Source organism: Patagioenas fasciata, chromosome 17 (assembly GCF_037038585.1).
Source record: "Patagioenas fasciata isolate bPatFas1 chromosome 17, bPatFas1.hap1, whole genome shotgun sequence".
NCBI lineage: Eukaryota > Metazoa > Chordata > Aves > Columbiformes > Columbidae > Patagioenas > Patagioenas fasciata.
In genome coordinates this window covers 9,154,605-9,178,603 of record NC_092536.1, presented here as the reverse complement: position 1 = coordinate 9,178,603, position 23,999 = coordinate 9,154,605, and the positions used below count along the sequence as shown (strand labels likewise).

At 49.3% G+C, this 23,999-nt stretch overlaps 2 protein-coding genes across 2 annotated transcripts in view; one reads left to right on the top strand and one right to left on the bottom strand.

Moving 5' to 3' along the window:
* Positions 1-2,541: 2,541 nt before the first annotated feature.
* On the bottom strand, positions 2,542-23,239 carry LRRC75B (leucine rich repeat containing 75B). Its single transcript, XM_065851831.2, has 4 exons — positions 22,636-23,239; positions 18,087-18,215; positions 14,815-14,927; positions 2,542-4,193 (listed from the first exon to the last, which is right to left on the bottom strand). Exons 1-4 carry the CDS (start codon positions 23,227-23,229, stop codon positions 3,671-3,673), a joined length of 1,359 nt encoding a protein of 452 aa, XP_065707903.2. The 5' UTR covers positions 23,230-23,239; the 3' UTR covers positions 2,542-3,670.
* GGT1 (gamma-glutamyltransferase 1) overlaps positions 3,322-23,999 on the top strand; it is a 58,725-nt gene continuing 38,047 nt past the window's right edge. Inside the window, exons 1-3 of the mRNA XM_071816137.1 lie at positions 3,322-3,430; positions 5,294-5,398; positions 20,479-20,543. The gene's annotated coding sequence lies outside the window, so the exon portion shown is untranslated. The remainder of the gene's footprint in view (positions 3,431-5,293; positions 5,399-20,478; positions 20,544-23,999) is intronic.

The window sequence follows — 23,999 nt, the reverse complement described above, 5'->3', positions numbered from 1 at the left end:
CATTGCAGACTGACCGTCTGCATCCTGCACGGAGAGGGAGGGAGGCTGGGAACCCCCAGATGATGGGGACAGCCTGGTGACTCTTGATACTGAGGTATGTGTGTGCTGCTTTAAGCAGCTGAGGTTACAGCCCTGCACCAGCAAATACTGTACCGAGGAGACTATTCAGTATGTCAGGGATCAGTCTCTGCTGCTGCATTATCCAGCAGAGACAGGCTCACTGCAGGGCAGGCATTCCCTGATTTAGGAGCATAACTAAGCTGGTCCCTCTGGGTATCAGTGAGGAGACCTGAATTAGCAGCTTATCCCTTTAATCCCCTTTGAGAGCCCCGAGCTTTCTCATTCAGTGCAAGGAACAGCTCATCTGGGTTGTGTCATCCTCTCTGCTTTTTGAATTCAGCTTTTTGTGAAAATCATTTCCTCTGGGGCTGCCAGGCCTGCTCCTTGAGTGTGCATCTGATCTGTAGGGGGGCACTGGGGCACTTCACAGCTCTGGAGCTGGATGCACAGCAGTGTGTGCCCGCAGAGTCCTTCGCTCATCAGCACAGTCAGGAGCTGGCAGGGAACAGCTGGGTGTGCTGTGATAGTTTCTCCACAGCTAAGCCGCAGTCCATCGGAGTTCATCCAAGAAGCAGTGGCAGTTTCCTAGGCCAGGACCTCATAATTTGCATTTGCATGTATTTATTCACAGCCAGTTCTCCACAGGGAGGTTTCTATGGCAAAGCAAGTAAATGCGTATGGAAGAATAAACGCGGATCCCACAGCTGCTCAGCTGAACCAGTCTGTTTAATGCATTATCTCCAGCTCCTGGAGCTGCCAACTGGCAGCCAGGCATCGCCAGTGATTAGCACAGAATTCCCTTGCAAGGGGCTGAGCATTTCATCTCCATCCTGCTGATCAGCACAGCTCAGACTGAAATCACGACTTTCAGCAGGGCTGGAAACAGGCTGCACAGATCCTCCTGGGGCTGGGCCAGGGGCTGCAGGGAAGAGCTGCGTCAGTGGTGGGCTGCCCGATGGGGGTCTGGTCTCATTCCAGGGGGGTGCTGCTGTTATGGAAAAGCTGTGAAGACACCTTGGTGCAGAACTTTACAGAGAGGGTGCTCAGTGCCAAAGACCAAATGCTCAGCAACCCTGCTCCCTCTTTCTAGATATGCCACTGACTCACCATGCAACTCCGAGCCTTCATTTAAATACTTTGTGCCCGAGTTTTCTTCTTGGCTCAGAGTGCTGCTCTGCTTAGACTGTAAGAGTTTAAGCAGATCTTGCTGACATTTGAAATGCTTTCCATTTTTGCTGCAAACTATTTTGGAAGGAGCAGAAGAAAAAATGTAATACCATCTCTTCCACAGCAGAGGAGGAAACAGATACCACAGTGAGAATGGAAAAATGAGTTGAGAGAAGAGAGGCAGGTGGTGACCTGTAGAAGCAGCACAGCCCATCCCATAGTAATGTGAATGGCCACTTAAGCAGCTGTTTTGCCTTCTGCAAAATGATCTCATGCTCCCTGAATACTGTCTTTGCCATGGAAATTACTCCACTTCTCTAGATTCACTAAGAGGGCAAAAAAGTGGGTTTGGGTAACAATTGTGCAGGGGAGCACACGCCCCCTTCCCACCTGGGGCCTGGCTACATTAGTGTGCCCTGTTCCCCATCCTCCTGGCCAAATATAATATTCTGGCTATTTCAGGGCATTTTCTACCTCCGCTGGGATGGGGCAGCTGGTGCCTGGCCCTAGCTGTATTTGCTTTACCTTGTTGTATCTTCTCTTTTTGGTCAGCAGGACAGAATCTCTACAACACTTGTGTTTGCAAGTTAACAACATGAAGGTTATGAGGTCCTGCTCCAGTGGCCAGAGTGCGAACAGGACTGGGTCCAGCATTTGCAGTGTCAGGTTGTAATGTAACACTCAGCACTCTAAACCCAGCTTTTTTTCCTCAGGGGTCTGGATCTGTTTGGGCTTTTGGTGGTTGATCAGAGACACTGGTACCTTCCAGTGCCCTCACACCCTTGGCCCAAAGGGAACAGATCACGATAAATACCACTGATTCACTTCTTGCAATGTATTATAAAATCATCAAGGAGCGTGCAAGACGTATCCATTTGATGTGGCTAAGCATATGAGAGTTGCTTACATGTCTTGACTCCCAGAGAGAATCAGCAGAGGAAGGCAAAGTTACCATTGTTAATTCAAGAGGGCCAGGGTTATTTATTTTTTTTTAATATGTCTGATTTCTTTGACTTCTAACTCTTTCAAAAACATATCTGCTCTCTGAATTCCAGTGGGAACAGATAATGGAGAGGACTTGGCTTATCAGCTTATTTGTATCAACACTTTGCAACATGAAGGGCAGCAACCTACCATGAATGAACATCCACCTCTCGCTTTCCTTGGAGGAATGCACCACTCCCACCAATGCGAACCATACCTGCTGATCCTCTCCCACGCTGTGCAGGCAACACATGAGGACTCCTGGTCCATGTTCTTGCAGTGTGTGGGCTGCTGGCTTGATTTGTGAACAACGCAGACACTCAGACTCTGTAGTGCTTCATGCTCATGTCCAAGAGAACTGTTTATTATGTTTACATAGAGCATGATCAATGTGGAAAACATTAGAAATATTGCATCAGTGGTTTGTTTTTTGGACAGCACTGGAAATGACAATGCAGCTGTTCACGTCATGTCTGTATTACGAGGTGTGCCATATGCCATGAGGATCCAAAGCTTTGCGCTTTAGTTTGGGAGGTGCCCACCTCTGGCATACTCACTGCTTGCTCCTCTAGTGCCACAGTTATGCGCTTAGCTGTCTGCTTTTCCTCCATTTCACTTGGAACTTGTAATTTTATTACAAAAGCACAGTTTTTGAAACCAATCCTGCTAATACACAAGACTGTTCCCCCTCCCTCTCTTCCCCCCTCCTCCCGTCCCATCCCAACTCATCCCATCCCCCATGCTCCCACCAACACATACCTCCTTCCCCTCCCTCTCACCCCGGTCACACAGCAAATATCCTGATGCTGCAGTTCCAAGCCATGTGTCCGCCCCAGCCTATGCAATCCAATGGTCTCTGACCAAGTCCCTTTGTTCAAATGTTAATACAAAACACACAATAGGAAGAAAACAAAACAAAAGGAGCCAGACACAAGAGGGAGACACACTGCTGGGCTCCAGCCCTGGCCTCTGAGCCCTTCAACTAAGCTCCACTACAGCTAGGCTCTTGGGGTATCTCCTTTCACACTCAAGGCTGCATGTCCCAAAGTTTCCAAGGTGCATAGGAAAAGGAAGAAAGGAAGTAAACTACAAGACTTGTTTCTGTTTTAGGTTCCCCCTATACCTTTCCCTCAACCCAATGGCTGCTGGAGGATATTCTTGACTCCGACAGGTCTTTTCCCGTCTTCCAGTGAGACCCTGCCTGGGGACCAGGTTCACTGTAAGTCACTGGTTCCTCTCTGGAACGTGGGCGATGGGTTTGGCAGTGAGGGGAGGGAGCGGAGCACGTTGTGGGGGGACAACAGGCTTTTGTCTCACAGCAAATTGGGGGGGGAGATGTCAGGGAAGGTGAGAGAAAAGAGCCAAAGGAAGCCGGTTAAGCTGGCCCTCTGCTTGATGTGTGCACTCAAGAATTCTCCTTGGGGCAGCTTCAGTGTGCCAGTGCCGGCCTGTTCTCCAGTCACCTCTCGCAGCCCTGCTGAGAGAAAGCACGTGGTGGGGTGCTTCCGGCTGCTTCATCCTCTGGCTGGCTGCCCTCGTGCCCGCCGGAGATCTCCGAGTCGCAGTCGAGCGCCTCATAGATGGTAGGCAGCGTGGTTTGCTGGCTGAGGCGCTTGCGCAGGCCCACGAGCAATGGCTGTGGCATGGAGGAGACATCCACGTTGTTGCCAAGGTCAACCCAGGCCAGGCAAGGGAACTTGTTCATGTCCTTCATGGTGTCAGTCAGCTCCTTCATGGTTGCCCTTGTCAGTCGGTTGCCATTGAGGGAAAGATGAGTGAGCTTGGGTAGTGCCCAGAGGAAGGGCAGCAGCAGGCGCACCATATCATCATTCAGCTCAGTGAAGCTCAGGTCCACAGAGGTGAGGTGGTCCCCGTTGTTCTGCAGGTAGTAGGCCATGCGGTGGACATCTCGCATGGTCAGGGGGATCCCTGACAAATCCATGGAGTCCTGGCTCACCTTCTTCTGCAGGCTGGTCTTCAGGCTAATGATGGAAAGGGGTAGAGAGAGATCATTAAGGGGACCCCTCTCATCCATCTCTCACCCAAGACCACTTGGGTTAGGGGAGAACTCATGAAGAACGTGGGCTAGAATGTTAAGCAAAGGGTTAATGGAGGTTGTTTGGGAAACAAGCACAAGGTCTGCACTACGCCTCTGGGCTTCTATGCTCAGCACTTTGCCAGAACTGGCTAAACATAGGATGCTAGAGTGTCTTCCACTAGCACATTTCAAAGGGTTTGTCTGTATGTGCGTGTACAGATGCTCATGCACGGAAAATAAAACAAGCAAGACAAGCAAACTTTCCAAGTGCACTGTATGGGGGCTGTTTGTGTGCTACCTGTCGAGGTGAATGCCAAGATCTGTTGCAAACAGACTGTGCTGCAGAGGAGACCAGGGCTAAAAGGCTGAAAACCAGATATTTTATCAGTAAAACAATCTATAAGCAAATTGGGCTCCCTGAGTGGATTTACTGCATGTCCCTTTAAAAGCCCTCCCAAGCAGCAATTAGTCAGTAAGCAGCACCAGTTGCTGCCTATTTGGGTCTCTGTGGTCAGCCGATCATCTGGGATCTGCTGCAGCTGTGAGGAGGTGTGGAGGGCATAAGGGTGCTAAAAGAAATCTAGAGAGGTGGTTTCAGCCATTTCTTTTGTTGTCTGCCTGGCAAGTGGAGTGAGGAGAAGGAGGTAGGCAAGCTGTACAGCAGGCAAAGCTGTGCTGTGGGGTGTATAAAGGGAATGGGATGTGGAGTTTTATAATGGACTGTGTCTCTGTGAGAGTGTTGTGAAAAGTGGGAGCTGTGGGGCTATAGGAGCTGGTGGGGATATGCTGCAAGATTGAGTAGGAATGTGTGCTGGGGTGACACAGGACAACCTAGTCCTTTAGTGTAAATTATGCTAGTCTTGCTGTTCTTTCAGACACATCTAGCTTGAAGGATATGGGAGCCCTTGTAGAACTACTGTTAGTGTCATTAATTGGGTGCTTAGTAAGTCTGTAAGTGCCTTGCTGAGTCTGGGAGGAGCAGGGTGGGTTAAGAATTAACCACCAATTTGAAGGTCCCCACTCTTCCTATCTGGCTCTCTGTAGTGTCCTGCGTACCTGTGGCACAGCCAGTCCCTGAGAGCAATGTGTACATGGGGATATGCAGTTTCCTCGGAGGAGGCTACAGCACCGCAGGAGCTCCCGTGGCAGGTGAGAATGTCCCCACAAGCCTTAGTGTTGCCAGGCCCTTCTGTAGTTGTGGAGAGGATGTGATGCTGCCTGTATAGCTTTGCTTTGCATACGCAGTTCATGGCATCCTGGAAATTTCAGGTCTTAATAATCCTCTATGAGCATGTGATAACACAAGTGAATAAATGTGTAACAGCTCTTCATGGACACGTTCACTACTGGCAAGCCTGCAGCTGTGCTTCCTTGTGGGAGCGTGAGGTGGAAAGACCTCATGGCCAGTCAGTTCTCAAGCCTACAAATTCCTGCTCAGGGTTTAGCAGCACTTTGTCCAGGCTGCTTCTGTGTGTCTTTGGGCCTCCCATGGGAATTCACTATACAAGGCTGCGGCTGTGTCTGCAAGCATGCATTTGAGCTAATGAGCTCTCATGCTAGAGAAGTAATAACAGGATGGAATAACTCATATTCAGACCTAAAGGTTTAAAAGAGCCTTATGTATTGCTTACTAGATGTCTACACTTTAGATGACCCAGACTGCTCCTTAGTGGATCACGGGAGAGTCAAGGGGGGCAGTGCTTGTCTGTGCTGTCAAACAGCAGAGACTGATGTACTGGTGAGTTATAATTGGTTAGAAAGCACACAAATGAGTCCTCCAAAGGGCCTTCACCTGAAGATGGTAGTCGATATCCCTCCAATATCGGGGACCCAGAGACAGGATTGTGGAGAACTACTCAACAATGCTGCTTGTAGCAGCGGTGCAGTTCTCTTAGCTGCTGCAATAGCAGTAGGAGTTGTGAACTGTGCATGCTGCAGTCTGGGTGGCACTGGGCTGGCCTCCCTTTTCCTGCCAATCCAAGGGATACTTGATATTAGCCTGGCCTGCCTGGGGGCTGTTTTTCTTAAGCTCTCCTGGAAAAACTGTATGTAGAGTTTTTTGTATAGTTTGTCACCAGTCACTGGCAGTGGTGTAGCATAATCTGCTAGAAAAGGGAGTTCAACTTGTATAAAATTAGGGACTGGCCTCAAAGCTGGAAGAGTCTCAGGTCTCCCCTGGCACAATGTTATCCCTTTAGCTGTGCTGGGTGTTCTATCTGAGTGTTTGATATGGAGTACTTGTTGTTCTAGGAAAATCAAGCATCAAATGTGCAGTGGAGGTGTGTGTTCATATGGGGCAGATGAAGCAGGGAGAAATCAATCTTGACTGTAAACCTGACTGCACAGGGGAAATAGGCCCCTAAATCCAGTAGGGCCTGGTACAAGAGATGAGACTAAAGCCTTCTCTGGCCTCTATTGGTTTAGAGTAAGACCTTGTTGGGGATACAGGGGAGTATGGGATAAGCATAGAAGCAAACCTGTGATTACTTCAGTGCCTGATTTGTGCAAACACAGCCTGTGGCTCCTGGAAATTCTCTACCCTGACCTTCCTATTGTAAAGCTACAAGGAACAAGCCTTAGTGTTCCCAGTTTGATATGGGGATGGGGACCACTGGAGGGCACGTCTGAGCCGGCACCGCTCCCTCTGCCGGGCCTCAGCATTCAGGTGCACTTTTTCCTGCTGTGTCTGCAACAGCAGCTTTCTTAACAGGATGCAAGTCTGAATGGCTCTTGGGGTCCTCTTTTGAGTGACTTGGCTCTGAGAGCAAGCAGTGATAAGTGAGGGGGAACATCAGAAGGACAAAGGCAATGTGCTTGTCTGTCTCTGCCCATTAAGCCTCCCCTCCTGTTGACTGCTATGCAGGGACTGCAGTAATAAGTCATAGATCGTGCTCTGACCGGAGCTGGTACCTTCTGTTGCTCTTCCCAGCAACAAGCCAATACCCCAAGGAGGCTTTAATCAAGCAGACAAATTATCTTCCTGTAATTGATTGTCCAGACTGGACTGCTCCTGGCTGAATGTGCTTAAACCCTCCTGCCTTGTGCCAGAGCATTCCCTCCCTCTTTCACTGGCTTGTTTTTCTTTCCTTTCCTGTGTTTCTGCTGCTTCCTTTTGTCTTCATTGCTGTACCTGCCAGGGTGAGTCTGAGCCCTGTCTCAGTGCTGTGGGCTGCTCCTGTGTTTAAATTGTTCTCTTGCCTATAAAAATGCATCTTGTAGAGCTGTGTCTGTAGAAGCCTCGCCCTGGTAGACATAGCCCCTGATGCTGCAGCCAGGCCCCGGCTCTCTGGTAAGTTCTGAAGCATTAGACCTGACGCTCCATGTGCGCTTTGAACCCTGTCAGCTCTCATCCTCGCCTCCTTGGTGTTCCTGTGCAGCTGAATACCATCGCTGGGGCAGGGCACTGAATAGTTGGCCACTTATTCTCCTCTATTGCTTTAGAAGTAAATATATCTGCTGTCAGAAAAGGGATGGGGAGACATGGGTGGATGCTTTACTCTGAATTATCTGACACTGGGGCTCTGCTAAGCTCTGTTTCTCTTGGGGCAGGGAGGGCACGATACACAGGACCCCAGGCTCCCAGACACTTGTGTGGCAGCTGAGAAAATGGCAGGTTTATTTCCAGGGAAGTGGGTCATCTATTATCCCCTAATTTCTGCAAGTAAAATAGGCTTAACGATTGCTTCAGCTGCAGAAGCTTTTTTTTTTTCTTTATGTGAGACAAAACAGCTACTTAGCAGCATGGCTCTTGATGCACATGGGACTTGTGGGCAGAGGACTGCAAAGCACTGGAGGCTGGATTAACCTAATGCTACTGCAACTGGTGCTGTGTGCAGATTTATAATTGTGGGTATTTGCATCTAACAAGGATCTGGATCCTGGATGCAGAGAAGCAGTCTGTGTTTGTATTATTTGCAGCAAGCTTAGAGAGGAAACAAACCCCCACTCCCTCAGATGTGGGGGGAAAAGCTGCAAATAAGAAATTCTGTGAAACTTTGAGCATGAAGCAAGGGAAATCAACAGCCTGTTCCCTACTGCCTGCCTGGAGCTAGATGCAGCATCCAGTGAGGGACAGTGCCTGCCTGCCCTCCTGTTTATAAGAGATCAGCATCCTGCTTGCAACTTTTGTCCAGCCCTGCTGAGGGATGAGAGCTCTTCTAGGTATTTCTCCTTGTTTCCCTTCATGTGAAGCAAATTTTTCCTTGCATTGTGCCCAGCTCCCTCCTTGAGGTCTGGCCTTTCTCCCACTGACCTGCAGGCAGCTCTGCTCTTCAGTGGGCATTAGCCAGCACTCCATCTCTCAACCAGAAATGTGGGCTGGGAAAAGGATGAAACCATCTTATGCCTCCTTTGGCTTTTTTCTGCAACAAAAGTCGTCTTCTCCCCACATAAGGCTCAGTTGCTGTTCAGTCACTGGGATCTCAGCTAACATAAGCAAATTCAGAGCTGTCTTGAGATGAAACAATTAGGAGACCTGAAATTAATTGCTAGTTGTTTTGTCTCCAGGACCTGTCCCAAGGGACCTAACCCTTAGGCTCTCTTCCAGGTCCTTCTTTGCATCCACAAAGCTGAGGGCTCAGCACATATTTTAATTAGCACTGGATCCCTTCAATTTCTTGCTCATCAGCTAAATCCTTTGGTGGTTGCATGGAAGGGGTGTAGTGGCTCCTGACTGTTGCTGTGGTGGGACTTTGGCAGCCACAGCAGTGCTTGGCCTCTTGTTAGCTTTGTGGGGTTTGGAGGAGCTTGTTCAGCCCAAGAATGTTCAGGTTCCTGGAGTCCCAGCTTCGTTTCCTTGTCTCCATGCTATGGAGAGAGGCTGGGAGGAGACTGTCAGAGTCAGATAGGATTTTGGTAATGGGGGATGCCCTCTACTCCTTGCCTGTCTCTCTGGGGAATTACCAGCTTTCTCACCTCCCTCCTCTTAGTTTTACATTTAATTTGCCTCCAAATGTAAAATTTTCCTGATGCCAGAGACTCCCATCACTGTGCATTCCCTCCTTCATTAACAAGTACTGCTAGTAGTGGCTAATTAACCGTGAGTCAGGTATCTCTTGGCTGCTTTTCCTTGCATAGAACCTAGTGACAGGCATGTCTGGATGGCTTCTCTGCTTTGAGCAGTGATTTAGGGGATGGACCCTGGGCTTTTTAATCACCTGTTCAGCATAATCTGCTTGCTTTGCTTCCCTGTGGCACAGGGTTCTGCTGTGCAGGGCTGCATCTAGCAAGACATCAAAAAGGAAAGAGAAGCCTTAAAAGCACTGACCTAGACTAACCAAGCCCGAGCTGTTCTGAGGCTGGGCCCAGCAGCTCTGTGAAGATGGAGGTGGTGTACAAACAGGCCACTTCCATGAGAAGACCCTTAGTCACATCTCTGTCCCTGTACCCAAATTCTTTTGATCAACTGTGGGGAGATTCCCCACTGTGGAGAGAAGGGAGTGCAAAGGTGGCCTTTCTGCTCCTGCCCTCCCTCTGCAGCTGGAATGGGACATGGATATCTGTAGGTGTTGATGCAGTTGAGCACCTCTCCTCCTCCTGGCTCTGCAGTCATCTTCACTCTGTCCTTGAAGGTGTGTTCAAGAGACCTGTGAACCCTTGGCCTTCCTACTGATCCAAGACCTCTGGTTGTTTCCCTTCATTATTTCGGTCTATCCTAGCAAAGCAATGAATAATGCTATCTCCTCACTGCAAATGCCATGTATCAGCCAATGTCCTTGTTAGACTTTCAACTAAGAGTCATGGAGGCACAAGGTCTCTGCTGATTATTTTTGAACTATCATCTGCCACCCAGCCTCCATTATTTCACTCATTGTCTGTCTCTCTGTCAAAGTGTTCTGCTTCTCCTGCCTGCCAGTCTTGGGTGTTTTCTTCTGATTTGTGACAGGGCAGTGTCAAGGTGCTGGATGACCCTTTCTACCATCTCCAACAGCCTTTGCAAATGTACCTGCCTCTCAATGCTGCCGGGAACCCTGATCACAGGTAGTGTTTGGGACTCTGCATTCTAAGATGGGAGGGGACGGTTCCAACCTCTCTCCACAACATATTCACCAGCTCATGTCTGTCCAGCTGACATATCTCCGTGAGCAGCAGCTTCTTAAAAACATTGTGTTGGGGCAGTTCCTGTACTCCCATATGACTATTACCATGTGGCTTTAGTTAACTGACTGATATTCACTAACTTGGCTTCCTATCTCTAAAGCAGGAACGATGGTGTCTATTTTCCCTGTTGCATAAGGGTGATGTGAAGCTGTAGTTAATATTCACCTCGTGCCATGTGAAGGCTAGGATCTAATCCGCCAGAGCTGTCATCTGCAGCCCTGAGTGATGTTTGCAAGAAAAAAAAAAAAAGATCCAAAGCCCTTTAAAGCTCTTTCCTTGCAGTCTTCTAGACACAAGTGCTTTTATTGCATTTTAAAAGTGCATCTAATACCGCAGTGTCTGAACAATGCACATCAATAACTGAGAAATGGAGCCAGGAGCCCAGAAGGGGTGCTCTGTTCTGCCCCAGCTTTGGCTTAGCTAAGATTAAATTCACTCAGATAAGCAAAGTCAAAATCTGGTGAGGTTTGTGGAAAGGAAAGCCCAGATACATGCAGTTTGGAAGTTATTAACTCCCTACACACAACTGCCTTTGTGCTTCTGGAACCAGTCACTGTGTGAAAAATCTGAATTTTTATTTTCTGTGGAGGGACACCCTGATTGTAAAAATCATTCTCTGTTTACTGCTTGCATGTTTTGTTGATCCTTTCAAGAAAGGAAGTAAGTATTTACATTGAAGTAGCCAGCTCTGGGGATGGTGCAAGTGGAAGATACATAAGGTTCCCTGACACGGCTTTGCCAAGACAGCTCAGTTGTAATCCACAGCTTCTCACTTGCAATACTGCTCTCCAGATGAAGGCTGTCTTCACCTGGTACCCTTCTCCCTCTCCACTCTGAATTGCAGTCCAGTGTGTCTGGCCAGTCTGTGTAATACACCTCTGGCTCCAGCCCTGTGCTGGGGGCAAATGGTGGCACTCGCACTGGCACTGGCACATGCAGTTTTCCTTAATTCAGCATTGCAGGAGGCCTCAAGACTTGTGAGAACAACAGTAATGTCCAAAAAATCCACACCTATGAAAATTTCACGGAAGTGGTGTTGATAGCCTAAAAAGCCTATGTCTGCGTAGAGAAGCATTTCTTAATCCAGTATTATTTACACTATAAATGTCTATTTAATGAGAAAGCAAAGCTGGATTTATACAACACTCTAGGGTATATTCTTCTCATTAAGTGTGAGTGATCTATACGAGAGTAGAGTTAGGCTAAAACTGAATTCCTGTTAGGATAAAAGGGATGCAAAATTGTGGAGTGAAGTAACGCTGGTCCCTGCTGTGGAAATGTTATCCTTCAGCTTATGAGTTTTTAATTGTAAATGCCCCAAGAGCTCACCTTCCCTGTTTGGTTAGGCAGCCAACCCAAGCAGGGTCAGCTGCAAGTGGGGTGCGTGTTGTTGGCTGCAAGCTGCAGACCTGACACAGGATTTTGCAGGGAAGGAGAATTGAAGCCCTTGCTTTCAGTGTAGCAAACTTGACCGAGTATCACCTGGGCAGCTGAAACAATCTTTTTGGGTGACTGCACAGCTGGGACACTGCTAACCCTTTACTGTACCAGGCAGACAGCCTCTGTCAGGGACTCACAGGCAAGGATTCAAAGGGCAAGCTGTCTCCCAGCATCACCTTTGACAGTTTAATTAAGCAGAGGAACCAGATGCAGCCTGGGCTGGATCCTTCCTACTTGCTTCAGCTGCTGGTGCATTGGGTCCACAGTGCTGCAATGAGCCTTCTCCTTCCATGTTTCTGTATGGACGCTGCTTCTGGCCTTTGTATCAAAAAGAAATGGATCTTATCCGTTCTGCTTTATCAGTTCATGGGTGGCTCAGGTTTGTACTTGCTGGATGTTTTGGGTCCCACTGAGAGTAAAAGGGGATGTAACTACAGTTAGTTTGTTTCTGACTCACCAGTTTGCTATTTGATGATAGGGAGGAACATCTGATGTGATTCGGCTCCAATATTGCAGGTCCTTTCCATCTCCCATACCACATCTCCATAACAGCCCAAACATAATTAAAACCTGGCAGATGCTCTAAGCTCTCTGTATGGCTGGGCTTGTTAATTATCTCCTGGACCCATTTGACATGCTGCCAGAAAGTGGAAATCGCATTTCAGAAGAGAACAAGGGGGTCCTGCATCAGCTCTGTCAAAGCCAGAAGCCAAATCTCAGGAGATCACAAAAGCAAGAGGAGAATTCAGTTTCTGAATGTGATCTCCACACACTGATTCCTCCTTGCTGACCCAAATCCTCACTAGATTTTAGAAATGCCTTCTAAGCTTTGCTGCTACACCCATGCTTTTTACATGACCTTGATGGCAGGAAGGGTGCAAGCTGAGAACATAGGCTCAGAGACAGATATTATAATAGTAATACACTCCTACTAGTAGAAAGAGGGAAGCAGAGAATCCAGATCAGGTGAAAACAGCCTGGCTGGACAAAATTAGGCCCTAGTATCTCCAAATGAAGCAGCTATTTCTTGCCTTCCTGCTACTGGCAACATCCATTTTCTTGCAGGAGCCTCAGATGCCAACTCTGCAGGTGTTTTTTGCTGCAAACCAATTCCTCTCTAGCCTTGAAAGAGGAAGCTCTGCTGTTTAATGTTTAATCAAAATTATTTTTGCCTTACGTAACACCTTGCAGCTGGACCTGGCTGCCAGGCAGGGCTGCCCATTCTAGACCTGTATTTCTCTCCATTGCACATTGCTTTGTTGCAACCTGCTTGTGCTCACAGATGTTCTGTACCTGGCCAGTATTTTGGGCCTGAGCCCTCTGAGTGGGATTTGGGCTCATGGAGCTCAGAGCTCTTGCTCTGGCCACAGACATTTCTGTGTTGTTAGTAAGGGGTGAGTTTGCAGCAGGCAGTTCTCTGCTCTCCCCAGGCTGTGCAATCAGAGGCAATACCTCCAGTTTGACTCTCCAGTCTGGAGTTCAACTGGGGAAGAGGTTTGTTCTGCTTGCAAACAGGAGTGTGGAAGCAGAGGGCTGAGTTAGGTAGCATCAGGGAGGGATTTTTTCATTTGGAAAACCAGAATGAAGTTGGATTTTGGCCCAAGGGATCTTGGAAAGGAATGGAGACAGCCATCCTCTATAGAACTCTCCCTGTCGTCAGCACTCCTTATCTTTACGCCTCCCTATCTTAGGAGGGGATGAGGATGAGGTCAGACAAGCTCTCCTCATCCTGTATCCGCAGCGCTCTGCAGGATCCCATAGGGAAACTGTCTTCTGAGTGGGTCTGGAAAAGGATTTGCTCAGCTCTAATCCCTCGATCTTGTTTTGTGGTTCCCAATTGCAAACCAGCACAGTCCTGCCCCATGGGTGTCGAGGTGAGTGCATGGAAACTCACAGAGCACTCAGATTTGGTGGCAAAGTGGGACTACAGGTATGAGAGGCGGATGGCCTGGAAATCATGGTATTAGGGATTTTATTCCTTCAGATGCACTGGGGATCTGGCTCTGAGTCAGAACAAAAGGTATGATGGAAATGCCAATTCTCCTGGGGGACTTTAAGCTGCTGGCACATGCATCAAAGACTCTGGAAGTCTTGGGAAAGCCCAAGGCCATTCTGAGAGTGCTGCTGATTTTGCATTTCTTTTTACCCAATCCCGCATTTATTCTTGTGAAGCTGACATGAGCTCTTTTCTTAGACACTTCTATGTCTTCAGCAGTGATCTGCGTCACAGGAACAGGCTTTGCTCGAGAAAAATGAGGAGAGAAGGGGTGGATTTAAAAGAAGCAGAGATTGCTCTTTATCTGGTTAGAAAAGCCAGCAAGTGTCAAGGAGAGAACAAGTGTGGGTGTCTGAATATGTTTGTAGTAGTGGAAAGCATCTGCCATCTGGTTGCTGTCAGCGGCCAATGTGCTTTGAGTTGGGTTCCCTGTGTGCGAGGCTCTGCACCATCTCGGGTCCCTCTCCTGGTCCTGGCAGAGAAGTGGGAGGGAAGTATGGACAGTCACCTCTCTGCCAGCCACCCCAAAGTGGTTCCTACTGAATTAGGTGATCAGCTTGTGGTAGTGCCTTGTAATGGGAGACCTTCTCCACAGGCAAGAAGGTTTTACTGGGATAAATAAGGACAAAGTGGGATGCGGAGCTGGGGGCCGGCTCAGCTGGGCGCATGGGTGTGTGTGTCTGCAAGGCTGCCAGCTTGGCTCTGCTCCTGGGCCAAACACCCTGCAAGTGTTGTCTATGCTGTGTGATCACTGGGATTGATTGTCAATGCACTTGGGAGAGGCTGAGGAACTGTAAGACTACCTAAAGAGGAGTAAATAGCAAAGCAGATCAGGGAGAGGGGTGTTGACACTGACCCTGCACTGTTTGGCTAAGGTTTTCTAAGAGAAGCTCCCATGCAGGTTTTTGGCCCTGCCTTTTCTCTGAGAAGGGCAGTAGGAGCAGACTGGGATGGTGCTTGGCTGCAGCACAGTTTCTCATGGCAGATCCCCCTCTGTGCCCATCCACACTGTCCCCATCAGGCCGCTTACCACATTTGGGACTTCCTGCGGGGCATGCCGTGCCGGTGCCATTTCGAGTGGGGGGTTAGGTGGTAAATCAGCTGCCTGCAGATCCTGTCTGAGGATTTCCAGGGGTCGTACTCCTGAAAGCAAAGGGACAGCTTAGCCTTTCTGTGCATCACAGCGGAACAGGAAGCAAAGGGGAAGGACAGAGGAAGGTGGGAAAGGATGAGAGGTGGTAGTGGAGCAGTGGAGCAGAGGAGGAGATGAAAAGAAGAGGACAAGAGGTTGAAAGAGGAATGGTGAAAAGGCCTGAGGTGCCTCTGTGCCACATGCCATCTCATCCTGGGCTGGAGGAGGAGCAGGAAGCAGGAGCACCCCTGCCCAGCCAGCATGTTCCTGCCTGGAGCCAGGCTACAATTTCACACCCTACCAGGAGCAACTGGAGCTCAGAAGAGGGGGTAATTTTCTAGAGCTGTGGCAGGAGATTCTGCTTTAGGCCAGGAAATGCCCAGGAAGGCAGGAGTGGCTGACAATGCAAGAAGGGCTTTATGCAAGGAACTCCTATGCCATTTTCTTTAGAAGATCTCTGTTTTCAAAAAACCCCAGTGAAGGGACAACATGGGTGTCTTGGCTCCTCACTGCTGTATCTTTAGCAGCACCTGTCTCCAGCTGGGCAAACAAGCTGCCAATTCACTGTGTTATAGCACTATGCTAAATTTCTATCAGTTACCTTGCTGCCATGCTTCTCAAACTGTAACTGCATACTGTCTTTGGATGACTATCTGTTTTCCTGATGTGGAAAGTTCAGCAGTCATCACCCTTGCCCCATCCCTGAGGTGCTTCTTGCTGGGAGAGATGTGCCCTGGTACATCCCTGCTCCTCCTGCAGCAGCACTTTAACTCTGATTCCTCCTGTGCTCCAGCTGGGAGATGCCGGTACAGGGAACCAGAGTTTCGCATATCCATCTCACTTCCTTGCAGCCCTTTCTGCTCCTGGAGGTCTGAGTTTGGGAGCTTCCCAATGCCAGCAGTTCCCCTCTACGCCCAGCAGTAACTCATCATGAAAGGAATGCACCAAGGTGGCTGCTGCTTTCCTGGGCTTATTTTTGCACACATTTTCTATCTCTGTGATTTTGAACAGCACCTTTCTTCCCCTGGTGAAGCAGAATGGCAACTGGCAGCTGCTGAAGGCTGGGATGTCTGCTCTCTCTATCATATTTTTAAAATGCTGATAGATACCTGCATTCCTATTTCCCAGCCTTCCAGCTGTGATGCAACATATGCATTTAGAGATTTGATAGGTAAACACATAGTAAAGCTGCTGGGGAATATGCTAATTTATTCTTTATTGCATGCACTCAAAGTGCTGTACTGTGGGCCAACAGCTGCACTATGACTTTCGTAAGCAGTGACTGAATCAGCTGAACTCCCCAGGGATGCGCTGCCAGCGTGTGGTCGTTCTGCTGTGCCAAGCGGAGAGGGATTCCAGCCTCAGTGCTCAGCTGAGCGCCCCCTGATCCCTGTCACAGCTCCCCTAGGAATCCCACAGACACTGGCTTGTGCGCTTGGGTTAGGTGCCTTGTTCTCTACTACTACTGTGCTGGCAAGGCTGCAACTGGCACCCTGCTGTCACCTACGACAGCAAACCTTTCCAAGTGGGTGCACGTGCACACCAGGTTGCAGCACAGAAGCTGGCACAATGCTCTGCAAGCATTTGTTGGCTCACAACTGAGAACTACCCTCCTGTTTCTTCCCATGTCCTCACTGATTTAATTTCCACTGACAGACTGGGAATTGCGCTCAGCCTGCTTGTCTGTAATGCAGTTAACACCCGCCAGATGCTCAGCCAGGGTCAGAGAGGGGATGTGCTCTGCCAATGTTACTGCTGAGAAGGGTGCTGAGTCTCTCCAATCTCTTAAACTCCTGCTGGCTTTGAGGGGTAGCTCCAGGTGCTCAACTTGTTCTTTAGGAATGGGGAAAATCTTATCTATATAATGGTACATGTGTCAGTGCAGATAAGCATGTGCATCTGTAAGACATGAAAACAGAGGTGGGGTGTATATGCACATATATAGAAATCATAGTGTGTTATCTGCTAGGGACCTGGGTACTGGATTAGGGCAATGTCCCCTCATGCTGCCTCCCATGATGGGCACTGCACAGCATGAGGCTGGAGGTGATCTGGTAGAACAGCTGGAGATGAGGTCAACCAAAGTAAGGTTAAGAGGGTGGGCTGCAGCAGTAGTACCTCTTCTTTTTTAGATGCTTATAATATTTGTACAAAAATGACACTTTGAAAGAAGATTTTTCAGACTGCACTGCATCTTAATGATGATGGTTAAACTTTGGCTAAATGTGGTTTGGCTATTGAGACCTGACTGGTTAATTGTTATCAGAGAGCCTCAGGAGATGGCAGAACAAGGTTAGAAATGCCACTAATGTACACCAGGCATTCAGTGTATTCCCTAGGGTGCTGCTGTTTGCTTTGAGCTGTGTGTACTTAATATCTCTCTTTGAATAAAGAAATTCACTCTGTTGCTCTTCTCCTAAAGCAAATGTGACACTTGCCAAGCCTGATGAGTAAATGGATGTATTGCAAATCCAAGCGTTTGTGGTGGCAAAGGGTAACAGAAGTAAGTGCTGGTGTTGCAGTGGGACTGTGGTATTTGTGATGATCATCTGCACTCAGCCTCGCCTTTCTTTGTCTCTGCTCTCCTCTCTCTCTGAAGGAAAGTGCTGGAGCAGTGCAGGGATACTGTGCATGTAACACATTTACTCCTTGAACCTTGAGTTGCAATATATTCCTACAGCCCTATATCTGGGAGGTTAGAGGGGATATGTAATGCTGGGTTAGAGTGGTTATATATGGGGAAGGGTCTGGGAAAAGAGAGATTCTTGTTCTCCTTCTGCAGAAGCACCAACCTGGGCAGAGGTGCAAAGATCTCTGTTCCCTTCTGCGGCCCCATGAGCTAGCTGCTTTGAACCTCTATGGCACACCAGTTAGTATGGCACCACCATCCTCCCAACATATTATCTGGCCTGTACCCTGTCACCAAGTTTGCAAAAAGTAAATTCCTGATTTCTGTGTGCATAAGTGCCCCTTCCTTCAGTTGCATTCATGTTCTGAGGTAGGTTTAACTGATTTCTGCAGAAATATGCACAACAATCTGTATGGTAGGACATGCACTGACTGGTTCTGAAGGACTGTAGAGCACTGCCCAGCACCAGCCACCCCATTAGGGCTCTGTTTGCTCCAGTGCTATGTTGCAAAACGTCCATTGAGCTGAGAGAAGGGTTCACCTTTTTGGGACACTGCAAATCTCTAGCGAGGCTCATCAGCAAGTCGTGGGAGATGGGATCCACCAAGTTGAGGAAAGTCGCATTTTTGTAGAGCACTTCATTGAGGAATGTTCCTTCCAGTCCCAGGTCCTACAAGAAAAACATGGTCAGTTAGATACATGGGCTCCCTTGGAGCTATAACCATGATGTGTTTTGAAACCAGAAATTTGCTCAATACAGGAAACTATCCAACAAAGGTCAAGCAGCTGCTTCTGACCCAGCATTACTGTGATGGGGGATGTGGACAGGCAAAGAGCCGAATGAGATGCAGTGTGAAGTTGAACTAGTCAGGCTAGGGACTGACTGCCTTGTTTCCACCTACCACAGGAAGGTGAGAGCGGTATCATTTCCAGGCTGGCTGGAGCCCAGAGAGAATTAGTTCCAGAAAAACTCAAGAGTTTTGTCAGCCTCTATGTGTGAATCTGCTGAGAGCGCTGAGCAGGAAGGCTGCCTCTAAACCTGTTTCTCTAATCTCAGCTTTTCTGGAAGAATCAAACCTTTCCCAGGTATTTAGATACTGCCACACACCATGGTAGTGACTGGCTGAGCAAAAGTCCTGACCATCAATATGAGTCTAGTTGTGCTTTGAAATTTTCAGTAAGTGCTAAACACTGGCCATATTGTCTTTTAGGGTGTAATGGTAAATTTATAGATAGCTCTACTCAACAGTCATGGGGAATTCTCTTCCAGAGTGTGAAGGGCATCTGGGAAAGAGATCTCATACTCCCATGAAAACACTCTGAGGACAGAGAAAAATACCCCAGGAGTAGAAATGTAGAACAAAAAGGCTCCCTAATAGGGATAGTACTGGGTTTGATTCAGTTGACAAGGAGGGCTCAGCTGAGGGAGGAAACAAGTCCTATGCCCATTCTGTATGCTCCTGCCAGGAGAAATGAATAAGCAAATGGGTGCCCCATATGTTCACGCTGCTCCACTGAATGTGTGCTTCAGGCACCACCCAGTGAAAGATGCACTGAGAGCTAGCGGGGAAAAAAAAGAGAGAGAAAAAAAGCTGGGTGTACACAGATGTAGCACTGGCTTGCTGCTTAGGGTTAAGATCCCACACCTCTGCCAGCTATGGCTTCATCCCTGCTGGTGATGTATCTGCTCTCTCCTGCCCTGTATATGCTTGGATTGAGTAGAAAGCACCAAAGAGATCCTGGCTACACACCTGGTGGAGAAAGGGAGAATAAATCAAATGCTTCACAGCCCCATCACTGTGCATATACAGATGATGCCCATAAGCAACTAACGAACCCAAGCAGCGGACCAGTCCTGAAGGACAGACAGCCCCAGCCCCAGCTGGATGAGAGCCAGGCGTGTACCAAGGCATCGCGCCAATGTCTTCCTTAACTATATGGCTTCAGGGAAATGGAGCCTCCTATGCCAAGTGTAATCGGCACAGAAAGCTGCTGAGAGGATGGCATGGCTGGGCATGCAGCACTGGATGTCAGAGCAGTAATTAAACTTCCCCAGTCGGAGCTATACCATTAGCATGAATCTGCATTCCCATTCTAAATCCTGCCTGCGAGGGTTTTATAAATAATATAGCTGTAAATATTCACTTCACATTGATAGTCCATAAATTCTTAGCCCAGGGGCATTTTTTACTTCATCTTACTTGTTTCTTTTTCTCTCTCTCATTTCTTGGAAAATTTTGTACCACCTAAAGGTTGGCTGCAGACAGAAGAATATTTTAAGTCTTGCCAGTTCAGTTGGCTTAGTGCTGTTAGCTTAAAAATGACACTTGGCCACTGCCTCAGCACAGGGAAATCAGATTGTACCAGACTTTCCACTGGTGTAAGTCTATTGTCTCCCTGGTTTCAGCTGGACAATGCCCACTTATACCAGCAGGAAAGCTGGGCTGTCTTTTGCAGGTGTGTATTTCTGAGACTGGTGAGACAATGTGCAATGGGGCTGCCCGAGTGTTCCTGTACAATGAGTGTACACCTGTGGTTGGCAGTTGTTCTCTGTGCAGTCTTCTAAAATGTTAGGATCTTGCATATCTGCTGCTGGCTAGCTTGCTTGCTTTACTTTATTACACCCTCTTGACATCCTAGGAGCAGTCCACAGGTCAAAAACCACTGGCAGATACAACTACATCCTGAGGGGTAAATGTGCAAAGCTGGACAAGCTCTGTGTCTGTGCGGAGCGGCAGGGTGCATACAACAAGAGCCCGTGTCCTCTGAACTGGCTGGGCACATCTGCTCATTTGGGAGCCCGCAATTCCAGTCTCACCATTGCTCTGCCTTCTGTGGGGCATCTGCAGCCTGGCCCAAGGCACAGTGATGAGGTATGGTGTTAAATATCCTCACTGTCCACTGGAGTGAAGAAGGTATCTCTCTTTTTGCAGGTAACAAACAGACCATCACTGGGGACGCATTAATCCGTGACTCCTTTGAGCGTGTTACTGCCAAGGTAAGCCAGTCTGAGTAAGGAAGAACATGCTGGGGACCAAGCTAAGGGCTGAATTTGAGTTGAGGAGGGAAATTTGTAAATGAGAAAAAAGGCTGATCATAACACTCTTTTGAAGCTGCTATCAGACATGAGGACTGGTTCTGATTATGTGACCCCAGCCTGGCTGACAGTTGTGTTTAGTCATTGGAGGGTGCGGTATGCAGCATGCATTAGCCTTCTGTCTCTGAAATCTTTAAGCACCCAATGAACCAGATGCTTGGGGATGATGTTAGATGGATTCCCACCTTACTTGGTGAAGAAAGGCTGTGTGGTGACTGCGGGATGCATGCTCCACTGCTCTGTCATGAGCAGATGAACAGAGGGTCACTGTTTTAACATGGACAGGCAGAAATGGGGACCGGGAACTGGAAAGGAAGTGGACAAAATATGAGTGTTCATGGTAATTCTCAGCAGAGATGTGGGGAAGTGTGTATTTAACTGATTCTGAAAGGAGCTGGCAGGCTGTATTGAAAGGAGGGCTTAGAAATGACTATCCATTCCAGATGGCCCTGTGACTTAGCGTTCAAACCCTGGCTGTTCACAGATGGGCTTTCTGGAGACCTCTAAGGTCTGTGGGGGATTTCAGCATGTTAGTGTCAAGAAGAGGTGCTGAACACTATAGAAAATGACATTCTGTAGTTCTGGCCTCCGGCATACCCTACAAAAGTCTGTTCACGTTATGTCGCCATGTTCATGAAGTGAGTGGTTGCCTCTATTTTATCACAAGCTTTTTGTAATATTGCCTTTCCAAAATTGTCTTTGAAATCTTATTCAACCCTTGTCTGCTGTACTGGTGCACACATACAGACTTTCTGCTGAGGATTTATCTGTCTACACACGTGACAAGAGTGTTTGTGGTGCTGGTAACACTCCTCATATGAATGCTAAGGCAATGAACAGGAAAAGTAGAGATGTAATTTTAGGTTCTGTTAATTCTCACTCATGAGAGTGTAAGCTGCTGGTAGCCCAGGGCACTGACCACCACTGCTGGATGTGCTGTAAAACCCAGGATCTTCTGAGCAGAGACAGCACCCTGCAGTTGGTAGTGTGGCTGTACAAGCATCCCAGAAAGCCATCCCTGTTCAGCATACTCGCACCCAAAGGTTACTTGCTGCTATGGCAAGAAACTCTATGTGTTCCCAAGATGAAGTAGATCATTATCTAATGAAGCAATGTGGTAAGCTAAGAACTGATGGTGTTTTATGTCCAAATCAGAGGAAGGATTTGTCCCCTGTACTACTGCTTGTAGAGTTGCCTGCAGTTTAGGGGAGCTAAGTTTGCCTGCAAAGTGATGATAGCACTGAGCAATGGATGAGATGGCTCTGTTCCAGCAGCAGGGCTCTGTCCTCAGCATCAGTTTGGCACCACGCTGTCTGCATACTGGCTTTTTTGTTCCTGAATGGCGGCAGACAGAGACAAGCTCCCACTGATACACTGACCCTTTTACCTCTTCCCTCAGCCTAGGCTGTTCCAGAGGTCCTCTCTGAAACCATTTAGGGTACTCTCAAAACGCAGAGCTTGGCCAGCCTGGCTGGTTGGGTATATTGAGATGCGGTGGGAGAAGGATGGCAGTGGCTTTTCTCTGGGGGGCATTAATCCTGAGCACACCCAGGGCCTGGCATGAAGGGGTGTGGATGCGGACAGCTGAGGCTGAAGACACCCCTTCTGTGTGCAGCACAGCCCTGCTCCCTCCTAGCCCCCAGCCGGCCCGGCCAGCTGGCCCTCGCGTGGACGGGGACACGGGGCGATGACAGGGAGCCAGGGCGGGTGTCGCCTCCCGCAGCCGCTCCTGGCTGCCACTGCGGGGTCCGGGCGAGGCGGTTCCCGCACCGCCGGGGCACGGAGCAGCCGAAGGCAGCACAAAGAGCCCGCCCCGCCAAGGCGGGCTGCAGACCCACACCGCCGAGGAGGGGGCTGTAAACCCCGGCTCCCTGCCCCACATGCAGGCTGGGGGGCTGCAGCCCCCGGCCCCGCCCGCGCCGTGCACAGCCCTTTGTTGCCCGCGCTGCCCCGGAGGTGGCGGCCCCGGGGCCGGCTCGCCCGCAGCATTTACCTTCCTAAGCAGCCTGAGGATGTGCACGGCGTGCTCCCGCTTGTGCTCCCGGATGGTGGCCTGGATCTCCCGCAGCCACCCCACCCGCCGCACGTAGGGCGCCGGCGAGGCTTTCCGCAGCACCCCGGGCAGCTTCTGCGGGTGGAGGAGCAGGGAGGAGAGATGGAAGTCGCTCCGGCTGCTCTCCAGCTTGCCGGTACAGGGCTCCTCGTTGCTCTCCTCCTCCAGGCTGCTCTGTCGGCTCAGCCGGGACCCCATGGCCGCGACTCCGCCGCGCTCCGGACCGGGCGAGCACCGGGCGCTTGGGCCGTAGGAGGCGCCGAGGGAGGTGGAGGGTCTGGGCCGCCCCGCCCGGCCGGCCGGCTCCGCCCCGGCTCCCCGGGCTCCTCGGCTGCTGGTTCCCGGAGGAGCAACGCCCCAGGGGTATTTTATTTGCTCTGGTCCCTGCCCCAGCACCCGCCTCCCCAACGACTGGGCAGCCCTCGCTGCCTCTTCTCCCGGAGGCGCCTCCTCCTCTCGGGTCTGTTCTGCCGGGAGATGCTTGGTGGAGAAGACAAAGAGAGAAGCGGATGCTGCCGGGACCTCTCCTTGCATCCAGGCGTTTTGCGGAGCTTTTACTGGGCAAACTCTTTCAACACTGTAAAAGGTTGTCAAGATTAACAGTGGTTAAAAAGACACCATCTGGCAGGGACTGTTTCTGTGGGCTGTGTTTTCTATCAGTCTGCTGTTGGACCCAGAGGAGGTGTTTTTATGAATCTAGAAAGTGGCAGAAATTTTGCCCACCACCCGTCGTCTGCAACTGATAGTACGATGCTGGCACTGTTCCTTACCTGCTGTGGGTTGAAGTGTTTTCTTCATATGCATCCCTCCTCGCCCCAGCAGTGCGCAGCAAGTTTAGCACATGCTTTTCCTCAGACAAAATCACTGCCTTCCAACAGGATGAGATAAAATAAAATCTGGATCCCATTTCCAACCACTGAGATTTTGCAGGCAGCTGAGTTAAGCTCCCTGCATAACCAGTGTTTCAGGCTGACCTTTCACTTCATGGAGCTGTGGGCTCACTTCTATTCAGGATAATCTCCACACCAAGCCCAGGTGCCCATGATGGACGGCAAGTTCTGCACAGAAAGTAGGAGTGTCTGGTAGCTGTAATGTGAGGGCACACAGCTATGGGAACAGCCTGGGGTTCCCACTACCTCGTGCATCCATTAGACAAGTATAATCTGATGCATACACAGAAAAATCTGATCTTGTGGCCCGTGGGTCCTCACTTTGGGGGAATGAGAATGGTTGTGGCTCCTTGCTCTACAGAGCCAGCAAGATTCATTTTCCTTCCTGGCATTCCTCAGAGCTGTGAATGGGGG

What these genes read in the sequence shown, in the direction of transcription:
- LRRC75B (XM_065851831.2), bottom strand. Translation starts at nt 23,229, where the DNA reads ATGCAAGGAGAGGTCCCGGCAGCATCCGCTTCTCTCTTTGTCTTCTCC. An exon ending in TCCTCAGGCTGCTTAGGAAG is followed by an intron (nt 18,216 to 22,635) that starts GTAAATGCTGCG and finishes TTTTTCTTGTAG; the next exon opens with GACCTGGGACTGGAAGGAAC. An exon ending in ATTTGCAGTGTCCCAAAAAG is followed by an intron (nt 14,928 to 18,086) that starts GTGAACCCTTCT and finishes CTTTGCTTTCAG; the next exon opens with GAGTACGACCCCTGGAAATC.